At 44.1% G+C, this 15,803-nt stretch overlaps 1 protein-coding gene and 1 non-coding gene across 3 annotated transcripts in view; one reads left to right on the forward strand and one right to left on the reverse strand.

The window, feature by feature from the left end:
* Poldip3 (DNA polymerase delta interacting protein 3) overlaps positions 1 to 13,663 on the reverse strand; it is a 31,396-nt gene extending 17,733 nt beyond the window's left edge. For both annotated transcript variants that reach the window (XM_051189497.1, XM_051189496.1), the window contains exon 1: positions 13,404 to 13,663. In XM_051189497.1, the coding sequence (XP_051045454.1) occupies positions 13,404 to 13,648 (245 nt within the window). In that variant the 5' untranslated portion in view covers positions 13,649 to 13,663. The remainder of the gene's footprint in view (positions 1 to 13,403) is intronic.
* A 175-nt stretch (positions 13,664 to 13,838) lies between these two features.
* Positions 13,839 to 13,989, forward strand: LOC127226237 (U12 minor spliceosomal RNA). Its single transcript, XR_007834852.1, has one exon. It is a non-coding gene; the product is annotated as a U12 minor spliceosomal RNA (small nuclear RNA).
* Positions 13,990 to 15,803: the final 1,814 nt, after the last annotated feature.

Genomic DNA, 15,803 nt, shown 5'->3' on the forward strand with positions numbered 1-15,803 from the left:
CAAGCAAAGTGGGATTACTTAGAACTTGATGCCATACAGAAAGGAGCCTTGGGAAAACTGAGACTCCACCCTTACCAGGGTACTCCTACAGGCTTTCTTATATCTCTCACATTTGTTCTTGATGTCCATTAAAAATAAAAATAAGAACTGGTTACGGGTTCAGACAGAGTTGCTACTGAAGTCCTACTCACAAACTGGAAGGAAAGATTTTAATCTACAGTTACCATCTAGGTCTAAACGAAAGCAAGGCAAGCAGAATGCACCCCAGATTAAAACACCCACTTCCTGAGCTCCTGCAAAGCCATAGGCAATCAGGTTACCAAAGGGAGCTGGAGAGTGTAAGCTTCCAGGTGCTTCAAATTGAAGGGTGGCCTTACAGCCAAACAAATGCCACAGTCTTCCGGGTCATCACAAACAAGTGGACACCTGGAAGGCTGTGGGGAAGCTTAGACATGACCCAGGGAGCCTAGAAAAGCAGTAGGTCAAAGGGAATTTGAGACAAACAGCATGTAGAAAAGCTTACTATAGCCACAACTTACAAGTTCTCCGATTGTGCAGTTAAAGAAGCATCTCCCCCTTTTCACTGCCTGTACCCCCCCCCCAAGCCTCTCTGCACCCAGGTTCCCAGATGGGAGATCCTCTTGATCTTTCAAAGCACCCACAATGACCTGTTGATAAGTCTGTGTCTCCCACAGGCCGGACTTTCTCAGGAACACACCCTGTACCTCTTTATCTGTGCCAATCCTGCATCATAGGAAGGAAAGGCTGTCATCCACACATCTAAATTCTGCAAGACTGTCTGTCCAGGCCTGACTCGGGTGCCTTAACCAGGTCCCAGAAGCTCCAGGAGCAATCTGTCTACTCCTCTGGATCACAATGTTTGAGACTCTAGCAACCTCCCACATATCGCTTTGACTGACTTTAAGACTCCCCCACGTCTTATGACCATGGGGATGCATCTTCCTAACACTTAGGCTCATTTTCATCTTCCCCAAAACCTGGGAGATGCCTCAGGTAGTGGGATAAAGACACTCAGACAGTCCTCCCTCTCACATGCACACACTCTCTCTCTCTCTCTCTCTCTCTCTCTCTCTCTCTCTCTCTCTCTCTCTCTCTCTCCCCCTCTCTCCCCCCCCCCCTCTCTCTCTCTCTCTCTCTCTCTGTTTCTTGAGACTTACAACCTGACCCAGACAGACAGACTCTACATTGGGTGGATCCTAATGCCTGCTGTTTCTATTGGGTCTCCAAGCTTGCTTTCCCTGAGATGGGATGGTTTCTTTGTTCTGGGATTTCTTTACCTTATGCCTTTGGTCTGCCTTTGTTTTTTCCCCCACCAAGCCTGGATGACCTTGCTTTTATTTCTACTTTTCAGTTAGTGTTGGCTTTTCAGGTTGTCTGCTCCCATCTATAGATACAAACCGGTTGTGGTGATGCCAATCTCTGCGTTCCGTTTTACAGAGATTCAGATGTCTTTTGAGTATGGATAGTATTGATAAATTGTCACAGACTGTTTTAACTCACTTGGAAAGTTGGCTCTGAAGATGACATTTGCCTGCTTCCTTCAGATGCAAGCTTATGTGTAGCTCAGTGTTTCCTCCAAAGCCTGTCCTGGGTCATACTGGCCCCCTGACTCTGTCACAAGAAGGAGAACAAAACAGCCCAAGAAAAAGATGTACTTAAAACAGGTAGGAGGTCAGCTACTTCCAATAGATGGTACTACTGATTATTTTATGGTATGAAAGTGTCTATAATAAAACAAGGTAACATGATGCCCACACATGGAAAGAATAAAAATAACCTCTGTTCAAAATCTCTCAATAATAATTCCAACATCACAGTTTTAACAGGGCTTCCTCAGCTAAATTGAGTCAGATGATGTAAACATGAATGTAATCCCAGCTCTTGGGAGGCAGAGACAGTTGGGTTCCTGAGTTTGAGGCCAGCTACACAGGGAGACCCTGCCTTGGAAAAAACAAAAAACATTCCAGGTCAATAAGAAGAAATACTGCTTAAAACCAATTTAAAAAGAAAAGAAAAGTTTACATGCTAAGTTATAAAGGCTGCTTATGTTTTCTGTAAGGTTTTACCTGGAAACTCACAAGGCCCAATGGTTTAACAAATGGGCATAGGAATTCACTGCCTTACTCTCTGTGTGATCTGAATTCAGCCTTCTCTTATTAAGGGGGTGGTGCTTGCTGCACAATTCCTTCTAAGCTAAGTAATTCCATCTTCAGAACTCCATCTGTGCCTGCTTAAAAGAATTACAACTTGACTTGCTAAATGTTAATATTCTTTCAAAAGGGGAAGAGATAGACAAGGTCACTGGACTGTTACCTGAGTAGCCAGTCACTCCTCACAGCTGGTTGTGTATAATTAGGTCCTGATTATATGAGAACTAAAGGTTTTCTGGATGTACAGGCTAAGAACTAAAAATAGGGAGGAGGTCCATCTATGCAGCAAAAAAAAAAATGTTGTAAGTACTGAACAAAGATCCCAATTATTGTCCACTGGAAAATTTTTACAACAAATGATGAGTGTTACTGTTATAGCTCATGGTACTAAATGTGTTTTGTTTTGGTTCGGTTTGGTTTTGGTTTCATGAGACAGGGTTTCTCTGTGTAACAACCTAGCTGTCCTGGAACTTGCTCTATAGACCAGGCTGGCCTTGAACTCACAAGAGATCCACCCTGCCTCTGCCTCCAGTTAAATGGTTTTTTAATCAAGAAAGATGTATATATAAAAGTTAAAATGACTAAATTGGGGGTTCTGGCTATCTGAATACCCCCACACACACCGTCTTGACTCTTTTTTTTGGGGGGGCGGGGGTGGGGAGTGGGGGGGGTGGGGATGGGGGTTCGAGATGGTTTCTCTTTGCAACAACCTAGCCATCCTGGAACTTGCTCTGTATACCAGGCTGACCTCAAAACTTGGAGATCTGCCTGCCTCTGCCTCCTAAGAGCTAGGATCAAAGGTACATGCCACCACTTGATTAACTTAACACCTACAACAAAAGTTAATAGTTAAAAAATATATAGGTCATCTTAATTTGCTACTGCATGCCATGTATAAACTCCTAAGGTTGTAGTGGTATACACATGTTAACAAAATCTGACCTAAAGATGTATGTCTATGGCTTAAAGGGATTTTTTTTTATACTAAAAGGGCTTCAGTTCAAAATTGTAAGTTTTGAGACAAATTTAACACAGAAAAAAATAATAAAATATTAATTTTATAAAAGTTATTGTAAACAGTTAAAGGTAATTAAGACATGCAAGTTAATGTTCAGTTACCTGATAAATGATCAAATTCTCTAATGTGCAAAGAGCTATATATTTTTAGCCATGCTAAGTACAAATGAATCATTTACAGAGACAAGCTTGGAGGGAGAGACCAATTTATATCTCCCTTTAGTCTTTCTGTATATGTTGTCAAAGATAACCCTGAAGCAAGTAACTCAAAACAAGTTTAATGTAAAATAATATTCAAAATTATTTAACACAATATTCAAAATCAGGTATACTAAAAAGTCAGTTATGAAAATTAAATGTTTGAGTAAAATGGGCTAGATTTACAACAAACTTGCATGACAAGATATCTGCAGGCCCAAGTAGTAGTTCCCTTGGATGGAGCACAACTCTACCAAAGTAAGCTGTATGCTAGCCTCATTACAACATAAGGATGTATGGGAAAATAAGACCTGCCAGAAGTCTGCTGTTCCCGTCTCTGTTGCTCTAGTGTAGGCCACACTAAGAAAAACCTCCTTGTCTGTAGAGAAGGTGAATTACTGCTCACTCTCACACGACAGGGGAATGGATTCTCTTGCCTGTGGAGGGTCTGAGAGTATATAACCATACCTCAAATTCCTCAGAGAGGTAAATTGTTGTAGAATAATCCTTCTGTACACTGTGAAGAAGTGTCATTCTGTTTGTTTAGTAAAAAGCTGAAAGCCAATAGCTAAGCAGGATTTCCAGGCAGAGGAAGAAGGGGCAGCAGTCACAAGGAGATATGGAAGAAACATGACATGTAAGACATGAGGTAACAAGCCATGAGCCACATGGCAGCATGTAAATTAATAGAAATGGGTTAGTTTAAGTTATAAGAGCTAGTTAGAAACAAGCCTAAGCTATGGGCCAAGCATTCATAAGTCTCCGTATCATTACTGGGGAGCTACTACAGCAAATACTCTATTTTCAATGTCTCCCAAACAGACATACGAGGATGCTGTGAACAGGTGGGGGGAAAAAAACCTGTACCTAAGCCTACCACCTGACTAGCATAGGACCTGTACACCATTTCAATTGGCTGTGTCCTTTATCTTGGCTATCAATTCTTCCTCTTAACAAAAGCTAATTCCAGGACCCACACCCATGTTCCTTGATTAAAGGAGGCTGCTAGATACTTTGTCATCATATTCACAGTTGTGGATATTTATTCAGACTATCCAAGTGGTGTCTTTGAAAACCTTGCTAGACAATCCTATAAAAATGACTCGGTAGGATTTTAGTTCTCTTTTAAACTGTCAATTAGATGCTGAATTTAACTGAATTTAAAGCTTCTTTTACAAAGCTTCTGGGAGTTTGGTGTAATAAACTTAATAACAGTGGTCTTTGATGGAGCTGAAGACAGAGAGTTAAGGTTGTAGTTTTCCTTAGTTAGGATTAAAGATAAGATACATATAGGACTTTAGACTCACAAAGATAGGATAGATGATATAATATTTTCTTTAAATCTTGCTGAATGTTAATGGACTAAACACTGTTAACTGTTTGATAACTGTTTTGTTCTATATTTTACTATGTTAAAATTAAAACCCTTCTTTTTATTTTAGACAGAGAAGAGGAGATGATGGGAGATGCCATTCTGTAAATATGTTTCTCTTATTGGTTAATGAATAAAGCCCTGCTGGCCAATAGGAAAGCAAGATAGGTGGGATTAGGAGAGGAGGAGGATTTGGGGAAGAGGTAGGAGGAGATTCAAAATGTAGGACGAAGAGAGCAGAGGTCCCAGCCCTCTCTCCAGTAAGATGAGACCACGTGGAAATATTTAGATTAATAGAAATGGGTTAGTATTTAAGTCAGAGCTAGCCAATAAGAAACATTAACAAGCCAACAGTTTTATACCTAATACAGCGTCCCTAATACAGCGTTGGGGCTGGCACATCTGTGGGACCAGGCCAGTGGGGAAACCTCCTCATAACACTTATTCTTCTTCAGGGCTCTGGCACATGGTCTGGCCAGTTGTACAATTGTATTTAATCTTACTGATCAAAATTGATGTTAGCTTTGTCTATTGAGTTTCACTGTGGCCCCTTGGATGTAACCTCCTCTGAGGTACTTTGAATACTGCCTTTTTGTCAGCTCAAAGAGCAATCAATACTATAAACCCCTAAAAACAGTTTGGGTGACCTCTGAAGGGGAATCCAACTCCATCCAACTCCATTCATCCCTCTTTTTGCCAGTCTGAGAAGTTTTTGACACTCAATATAGAACAACCAGACCAAAGCCTTTCTACGTCAATTAACCTGTCTTACCAGCCCTCAAAAGTCCAAGAAACACTTCCATCAGCTTAATACCCAACCTGACTCTCTGGCTGTTGCAGTATTTGGTGACTAGATCTGACTCCAGCTTAGGATTGGATTTGTACCCTCCTCCAAAAAATGATGCTGCTTCCACACCAATAAATCCTAGCTGATTTGAGATGTGGCCCAAAGACACAGGGATTAAAATAAAAATTCAACTACAAGTCTTCTCCTACATATGTATGAGCTTCTAGTTCCCTCCCATTCTGGATCCTCCTCTGAGCACTTCTTTCATCCTTATTATTCTCACAGTCACATTTTTACCCTGGCTTTTAAGTGTTTTGCCCTCTGAACTTCCCCCTATACCCATCTAAATGGTTCCATGTAAGCCTTCCCAATGGCTCTCATCCTACAAGTGATGGGACTCCAATAGTTACAACATGGCTAAGTGAGCAATCAGGTTAAGGAAGACCTGCTTTGCTATAACAAAGCATAATCACTTTACAAAATTAAATAGATCCCCTAGCTTCAGTGGTCCTCCAAAACCGCAGAGAACTAGACTTAATGACTGACAACAGGGGGGCAGACAGTACTTTCAGGAAGGACATCTGATTACTTGGGGATAGTAGGTTGCCCCCTTGGCAGGCCCAATCATTATGTTCCTGCTTTCAGCTGTCTCACCAAGTTTCTCCGGCAAGGACTTTCACTGCCCAGAGGGTCACTAAATTCTTTACAGAGAAAGACTACCAGACCCTATCCCACCTGGGACATGCCCACCTTCCACTGTTCAGACCACTCTAGCTAAAAGAAGCCTCCCTGAAACTACAGCCCCTGCCCCTTCCTTTTACTCTTCCAGAATCAGGGTGCATTGGTGTGAGTTTGAATGTAATTTGCCTCATAATCTCATAGGGAGTGGTACTATTAAGAGCTGTGGCTTTGTTGGAGTGGGCATGGCCTTGATGAAGGACGCATGTCACTGTAGGGGTTGGCTTTGAGGTTTCCTATGCTCAGGATACTACCAAGGTCTCAGCTGACTTTCTGTTGCCTGCAAAATATAGGACTCTCAGCTACTCCAGTACCACATCTGCCTGCATGCTGTCATGCTCCCTGTCATAACAATAACAGACTGAACCTGTGAAACTGTAAACAAGCCACTCCAATTAAATTTTTCCTCTATAAGAGTTGCAGTGGTTATGGTATCTCTTCACAGCAATAAAAACTCTAAGACAGTTCGGTAATAGCCTTAGGTCATGAGGAAGTGAGTCAGGCTATATGGGGCACTAGCCCCTAGCCATAAAGAATGGCTTGACCCCAGCCTGGCCAGTCTACTCCACCTGCAGAAACATGTCCTGTATCAAAATCAACCCACCCTGAAGCAGGTGTGGAGGCACATGCCTTTCATCCCAGCACTCAGGAGGCAGAGTTCAAGGCCAGCCTGGTCATAATGTGAATTCCAATATAACCAGGACTGTTACACAGAAAAACCCCATCTCAAAAAACAAACACAGAAAAACCCTGTCTCAAAAACCAAACAAATAAAAGAAGTAGTCATCCATTTCATCAATCATTTAAGCAGCCAGACATTATTGTCAAGAAAGGGTAGGGGCTGGATAGAGGCTCAGTAGTTAAATGCACTCGCAGAGAGCATGAGTTTAGTTCCCAGTACCAACATTCAGCAGCTCACAAGTGTCAATTCCAGTTACAGGGGATCTGATGCCCGCTTCCGGCTCTCTGAAGACACCAAGTATACATATGCATATACATGTGGGCAAATACTCAATAATATCAAAATAAGTAAAGCTTTTCTTTTTGAGACAGGGTTTCACTGTGTATCTCTGGTTGTCCTGGAACAACTCACTATATAAACCAGGCTGGCCTCAAACTCACAGAAATCAATCCTTTCCCTGCCTCCTAGTGCTGGGACTAAAGGTGTGTGGTATTGGCCAGCTGAGTAAATCTTTAAAATAAAACAAACCACCAAATCCTACACCACAACCTTGTAAATAGAGCAGCAGTGATATTCGAAGAGGTTACCCTAATCCCTGGCATTACTGATGAAGAACAGATTTGAGTGTTTTCTGTCTATTTAAAACACCAATAGCCAGGCATGGTGGCCTGTGCTTTTAATCCCAGCACATGGGAGGTAAAGGCTGGTGGATCTCTGAGTTTGAGGCCAGCCTGGTCTACACAGGGAAATCCTGTCTCAGAAAACAAAAAACCAAAAACCAATCAACAAATTAAGCATGGGTCAACAGACATTAACTTAAAGAATCAAATTTAAACAATTTTCCCTGTTACTGATGTCTACTGTTTTAGTTCTAATATACCATACTAACACCTTCAAAGTAAAGAGGAAGGATGAGTACTGTCCCCAGGGGAAGTAACATCTTAGGACTCTAGTCTTCTTCAGGGACAGAGCATACACATCTGCTACTGATCAGTTGGAGAATGCACAAAAAGAACACCTGACAAAGTGCTTATCTGGTCACACATAAGACACAAAGACAATCAATCTGGACTGACATTTTAATCTATAGCAATACCTCACTTGGTGATAGGGATACACTGAAAAATCCAGAACAGTAATGAAAACAACATAACCTTAGGGGCCACCTCTATGCATGCCACTTTTGTCTGTACACCACGAGTACATTTGTGGAAGAGAGGCTCTGGCAATTAGGGATATAGGTGCTGTTCCTGCTGGGAGTGGCTATTTTGCAATTTGATGCATTCATTCCTTGGTTACAGGCAGTCTTTCAACTCCTTTCACAGCTTTGGGGGCCTCTGTGTTCCAGCTTTTTATAATCACATATCCTCTCCTGCATGAAAAGACAGCTATTCATGCCAGCAGGCAACAGCACTGGTTACAAGGCAGGAATTAGTCATCAGGAATTCTTCAAATAAACACAACTGCTAGGGGCAGGCCTCTAAACCAGAGTCAATTATGTTACCAGTTCCAGAACTGCTGAAAGCTCTCTAACAAAGCCCTGCCCTAAGGGGGTGTGGGGTCTCTAGTCCCACCCTATCTTTGAGCCTACAGTCCCATTGTAGGAACTACTGAGTTCCCTGAACACATTCTGCATATTTGTCTTTGGAAAAATGAGGGAGGGTGGCTTTGAGCAAGACTCTTAGCTGCCCTGCCCTGGACAACAATATCAGTATTGCAACTCTGCAATGGCTCCAAGCACCCCCAGGTACTCAAGACCCTGGGAAGAGCACTGCAGGCTAAGGAGAGGGCAGATGTCCACTGGACCCTTCTCTCTCCTAGTCTCCAACTAGGACCTGGCATACTCTAAGGGTGTGTGGGGGAATAGGAATGCCTTGCCTTCCTGGTTCTATGGAAGGAGCCAAGGCCAGCTCCAGATGATACAAAAGAGGCTCATGAAGGTGGCCATGGGTTACATAAAGTGGATTTAAATATAGGAAAGGGAGTTTTGTTAAGTATATGGGTGCTGACAAAAAACAAAACAAAACAAACAAACAAAAAAAAAAACAAAACAAAACACCCCAAACATTGATTTGAGTATTTGTGTGGCCACATGTTAACCACAGCACAAATGTAGACATCAGAGGACAGCTTTCAGGAGTCTGTTTTCTCCCTCTACAAAATGGGTCTTGGGATGGAACACAGCTGTCAGGCTTTTTTACCTGCTGAGCAATATTGCTGGCCTTGAGGTCATTTTGGGGGAGGGGTTGTTTTTTGAAGATTTAATTTATTTTACATAAATGTTTGTCTGAGCTGGGCCATGGCTGTGCACACCTTTAATCCCAGCATTCAAGAGGCAGAAGCAGTGGATCTCTGTGAGTTTAAGGCTAGCCTGGTCAATAGAGCAAGTTCCAGGACAAGCTTCAAAGCTACACAGAGAAACCCTGTCTCGAAAAACAAAACAAAACAAAACACACAAACAAAAAAGTTTGTCTGAATACTTATGTCTACGTACCTTGTGTAGAGGGGGTACCAAAAGAGGGTGTCAGATCGCTGGGTACTAGAGCTACAAAGTACTAGGTACTGCCACGTGAGCGCTGGAAATTAAACCCAGGGCTACTGGAAGAGCAGCCAGTGCTCTTAACCTGAGCCAGCCTTGAGGTCTTTTTGTTTTGTTCTTTTCAAGACAGGGTTTCTCTGTGTAGCCTCGGCTGTTGGGAGCTGTGAAGCTTGGTGTTGGATAACCATATAACTACCTGTCCAATGGGTTTCCTCAGGGCATGGCACCTATGAAAATGACTCTCTCTTGGCAAGGACCAGTAGTCCACATAGGAATTTGCAAAATTTGTGTCACTTGCAGGCTCTTTTCTCTCTCATTATATTGGTGAGTCTTTGGGTGTTTTTTACTTTTGTCAGTCACACATGCAATAGTTGTAATTTTCCCCGGAAATTCTGTACCTTTTCAAAAATTCTTCCCTAAGATTCAAAAGGCACTAATGTTTCTCAAATCTTTTATCTGTAATTACTAACTCCTAATCCAGGGAGCTTTTCTGACTCCATAGAGATAGTTAGGTACATATGAAAACTAGTTAGATACCTATGAGAAGACAACAGTTGAAACATTAACCTTGTCTGGAAGCTCGGGACTTCGGGAATACACATATTGAGAATAAATTCCAAACATATAGAATCAATGATAAGGTCTAGTATGTTCTGATGGGAAAATGCAATGTAAAATATGGGATGGAGAGATCCATCTTTACCATGCACAGGAGCTTATATTGGTGAAAGAAGTATGGTATAGTGAGATGGGAACCCATCCCAGTTCCCACTCCCTCCTCTCCTCCTGCTCTGCCCCCCTCCCCCTCCCCTTTCACTCTTCAGAGAGGGTGAGGCTTCCCATGGGGAGTCAACAAATGCCCTCCCTCCTATATCTAAGCTAAACAAGATATCCCTCCAAAGAGAATGGGCTCCAAAAAGCCAGTTCAAGCACTAGGGATAAATTCTGGTCCCACTGCCACTGGCCCTACAAAATGCCCAAGCCACACAACTGTCACCCACATTCAGAGGGTCTAGTTTGATCCTATACAGGTTCCCCTGCTGTCAGTCCAGTGTCAATGAGCTCACTAGCTTGGGTCAGCTGTTTCTGTGGGTATCCCCAAAATGGTCTTGCCTACTTTGCTCATATTATCACTCCTCCCTCTCTTCAACTAGACTCTGGGAGAATATTGTTGTCTATTACTTTTAACTTTGTCTAACTGCAAGTAGCAGCCAGCTGACATAAGTACTGCAAGAGCAGGATGTATCTGGCTTGATAGTTAGTAAGCCTGCAAAAATGATGAACTCTATGTCTAGAATAAGGTTATGCAGGGGATGGGAAGGTGTATTGGGAAAGCATAAAGGGGAACAATGGGGGCTTTCATAATGATCATGATGTGTTCCTTAAATTGTGATGTATTTCTTAAAGTAAAACATAAAAGCCAATAATAAAGCTGTTCATGTACCCTGTTTAAATATACATAAAGATAGCCTGAGCTATTCAGGGACATTTGAGTGCAATCTACTTGGTAGTCATAAGTTTTCCTTGCATGACACCACTTCCCCACTTCAGGATCTGAACCCAAGCCAAGGATGGACCCTAGAACCTGGTTGTCCTAGAACTCACTCTGTAGAACAGGCTGGCCTCTGCCTGCCTCTGCCTCTGGAGTGGGTTAAAGGCGTACACCACTACTGCACAGCTAGCCTTCCACTTTCAATAGCCAAGTCCACCTCAGAATGGCTTTTGGGACTGTCCATGACCCTGACCATGGTCCAGCTATATTAACCAACATAACTGATGCCTGTGCAAACTTAAACATAAAACTAAATAATTATGAGGAAATGTAAATTTAAAAAAATAATTGTTATGTAGTATCTGAAATGCTGAGCTTTGCAAGATAACAGGTGTTTTCTTGACACCCCAAATCCTTTACTAATGTGGCCCTTGCCCCAGCACTGATGTAATTGTGGTTTTGTCTTAAAAAGTGACATACCACTGGGTGTTGGTGGCTCACACCTTTAATCCCAGCACTCAGGAGGCAGAGGCAGGCAGAGCTCTGTGAGTTCAAGACCAGCCTGGTCTACAGAGCTAGTTCCAGAATAGGCTCCAAAGCCACAGAGAAGCCCTGTCTCAAAAAAACAAAAAATAAAAAAAAATAAAAGTGATATACCTCTGAGCTTGGTCAAGAGACTTTCGAGGCAGCTCTTGGTCTGACCATTAATAAAAGGACTTAGTCATCGTGGCTGTCCATAACTATCTCTCATGGGTCATGACCCAGAACTGACAATTGGAACTGATGAGCTGGGTGGTGTTGGAAGCAGTAATGCTGACATTGGAGTACATTTCCGCAAGGGAGACGAAGTGTTTACTAGACACAGGCATGGGAAGGGGTGAGCATTCGCTGAGCAGATCAATGTCTAGGAAAACAGAACCTAACATCTCTATGGGGGCATTTTCAAACTCCAAAGTTTGTAAATGTGCTGGACCACTAGCCAAGTTACCACTTCTTCACTGGCAAATTTAAGTCATTAAAGGGCACAAAGTCAGTCATTAGTCCACCTACCCAGCTTCTTCTATTGCTTGACTCTTGCCCTATATTCTGAGTGGCAGGGAGAACAAGTTAAAATTAAGATGGGACCCCAGCTGTGTCAAGAGCTATGATAAAAAACCACAGCCCCATTAAGCTTGTACAAACACTATGTTATCACAAGTTGTAAATTCTGGAATGCACTCCCCTCTTTTGCCTACGCTCAAGATCTAATCTGAAGATTAATCCTTTGACTCCCCACCCTGTGTGTGTTTTTTCTGCTATAAAAAAGAAACTTAAGGCCTTTTCTTAGGGGTCTCAGGTCACAGAGTCATTTCCCAACCTGCCTGTGGTCTTAACCCCTGCAGTGATAGGATAAAAGTTGCTTCTGCTCATCTAATGTTGGTGGCCTCATCTTCAATATTCCCAGTCATAAAAGCTAAAGATGGCTACCAATGTTTAAGAGTCTATTTAGTCTTAAGTGTTTCTCACTTAAAACTCCAGGACATCCATCAGTGAACACCAACGCACCCTTTCTTTTTCTTCCCTTGCTGTGGCCAACTCAACCAGCAGGTAATACTCTGAGCCCTCTGTGGCCTTGGGGAAAGTCATTCTACCTTCTCTCAGGCTCCAGCTCCCATTTGTGAAAACAGTATAAAGGTAAACAGCACAGGAATGCCTGAAAACCCAATTACACGGGAGACTGAGGCAGGAGGACGGAATGAGTTCAGGAGTTCGAAACCAGCCTGGGCAACATGGAGGACGCCAGCTTCTCAAAACAGAAACAAACTCGCCTGTCATCCCAGCACACAGAAAATGAAAACAGAGAGGATCCAGGCATTTAGTGTCAGTCTCCGAGACACAGTGAATTCGAGTCCTGTTCCCGCTACGTGAGACCCCCGTCTCAAGAAAACAGACGAACCAAAAGAAAGGGAAAAAAAAAAAAAAAAACAGATTACAGACACTACAATGAAAGGAACAAGGCACTTGGCATGTGAAAGCTCTAAAATGCCTCTCAGCGGGTCAGGGTTAACTACAGCGGCTTGAGAGAACCTGCAGAATTGGGTATTACAGCTCTGGGTTAGGCTCTCGTCCGCTCAACTTCCATCCTCTTAATTCCGAGGGCCACAAAGCCCGAGCAGAGACTGCGCCGCGTTGCCCTCGGACCCAGTCGCCAGGTAGGAAGGCCCGGCCCTGCCCAGCCCTCGGCCGGCCTGTGGCTGGGCCTTTCGGGCCCGGTAACCAGTGGGTTGGCGAGCGGACGGGCCCGCGCGGCCTGGCCAATAAGGAGCGCGGCGGACGCAGGGGGCGGGCGCAAGCGGCTTCTCGCGTCGCGCCCAGGGCTGCTCCCTCCTCCGCACCCGAGCCCCGAAAAGATGAAAAGGCCGCTCACCGTCCCTTGGTCGCCGTTCCGCGCTTCCGGATGAGCTCGTCCAGCGAGATGTCGGCCATCTTGCGCCGCCAAGCTAGCGGAGAGGCCGACAGCAGCGAACCCGCCCCTTGGCCACTTACGGAGCGACGAGCAGCTTCCGACACCCGCGACAACCAACTCTCGCGACAACTCAAAACGAAGTTCGGAACGGAAGGGGTAGAGCCCGCTCCCCGTGAGCCTTTGCGGTGTCCACTTCTAATCTGCATACAGAAAGCCGAAGCGCGGTGGATTCCCCGCTCCTCCTTTTACAGATGAAGAATTAAAATGATGTAAATTGGAAACCACTAGAAAACTTTCATATAAATAATTCTATCAGTTCGATGGCCGACCTAAAACTCACCACACTTGAAATGCGAACCGAATTCCTTACCCCTGAAGTCCGAACAACAGTTTTTCATGCCTTAAACTTATGAGTAAGGAAAATAACGATTCGGGGTGACGCCCGAGTCCTCACTGCTAATGTGAGACGAATTTTTGAGCGGGTAAAGGTTGCCCCCTAAGGCGACCCGCCTACTTTGCGGGATGCCTGGGTGTGGTAGTCTGCCCGAACCCCGTTTGCCAATAAAGTCAGAAAGTTGTTGGCATGAACGCTGAATCGGATTGCCTTATGTGAGTCTTACTGTAGGGAATAAGGGCCACACGAACATCACAATCCGTTTCTACCTATTCTATCGAGTTCCATGGGGAGCTGCCTTGTTTCCCCTGGAAATGGGCTGTGAAGTTGTAGGCTACCTGCTGTAGGTTAAAGGGGCCAAGTCCACTTTTGGCTTCTTAACCTACCAAACCCCATCTTCCTTGCCACCAGTGGCTAGACTACATGTCCCCTATGAGTCAGCCATTAAAATAATAAAAATTGACAGCATGGGTATTAAATGAAGAGCTAGGCAGAAGCTAGGGAAGCCTTAAAAGTTTGTCTCTTTCTCTGCCTGTCTCCTCCATCCCTCCCTCCCCCCCCCTCTCATACACACACCTGATTCTAGTTGTGCAAGAGGAGCAAGATCCCAGAATGGGCAATGGGGTAACTGCAAGTTTAGCCTCAGTGTGTTGGGGCCAGTTGAGCCATGGAGAACAGAACAGGCCAGAGGGGTCTTATCACAATAAGGCATTCCTAATACCACTGTTTTCCTCCAGTACATGGGACTATAAGAAAATCATTTAATTCTAGTGTTGGGACTGGGAATGAGACTTTCTTGTGGGAGCAACCCCACTGTACTATCCCATGAGGCTAGAACTCTGTGTTCAGACAGGCCTTTCTCCCTGGGGCAAACAAATGCATCTTCCAGCGATGAAATTGCCTTGTTGTGACCAAAGGTATTCACTCTGCTTGGTAACCAGGGGAACCACACCTCTGACTGTGAAACCAGGAGTCCAGCTGCACTGGGGGAGGGGGGTGCCCACGTCCTGCTCTGGACAAGTCTACTATGACAGCATCTCTTCTGTAGGAAACTCTACAGCAGCATACTACATAAGCAAGAGTCACCCTCTTGTGAATTCCTTTTCTTTTCACTAGTTCCTGATATCCTTGGAGCAGGTTGATTTCCCCCCAATTCCATTGTTAGGGAGTGATTTCTCCACACCTCAAGATCAACTTTTGGAAGTAAGGGGCCACTGTAACTTTCTAAATGATCCTCAGGTCTTAGAAGAGTGGGGAATCTCTAGCCCATATGGTGGGCTGGAAAACTGAGGCAGAAAGGCCAGGTCTAGCACATCTCCTAACCCTGGTTTGTTTTTGAAGACCAGATCCCTTTCAAACCCCAGCCCTTACAGGATTTCACACCCTCAGGCAGCACAGACCTAACCTGCGCTCACACTGATGAAGGCCTGTGGGACCTGAGATTCTAAGTGGAGCACACAAGAGTCCTGTGCGCAGCCTTTCAGGGACGTAATGGGATACACGAGAGGCTCCCCACTGCTGAGGCTTCCACGGACATTCCTGTGACCCCCCCCTTCCTGGCTCCACTCTGGACTTACTAACTTAAAGCAGGTGGGGGTGTTTGTGTTTATGTGGTTTTTCACCTACTGGTCACTCCCTTGAGTATAGCACCATCCCCACCTTTACCGTTTCCTATCCCTTCCAGCCACCTGCGTTCTTGTATGTATGTATGTATGTATGTATGTATGTATGTATGTACGTACGTATTAGTGTGCATGCATTCACCAACTGTGCACATGCAGAGGCCAGAGATCAATGCCAGGTGTCTTTCCCTCTCTGCTTTTTTTTTTTTTTTTTTTAAGATTTATTTATTATGTATATAGTGTTATTTCTGCATGCCAGAAGAGGGTGTTGTGAGCCACCATGTGGTTGCTGGGAATTGAACTCAGGACCTGTGCAAGAACAGTCAGTGCTCTTAACCTTTGAGC

This window comes from Phodopus roborovskii, unplaced genomic scaffold (genome assembly GCF_943737965.1).
Source record: "Phodopus roborovskii unplaced genomic scaffold, PHOROB, whole genome shotgun sequence".
Classification (NCBI taxonomy): domain Eukaryota; kingdom Metazoa; phylum Chordata; class Mammalia; order Rodentia; family Cricetidae; genus Phodopus; species Phodopus roborovskii.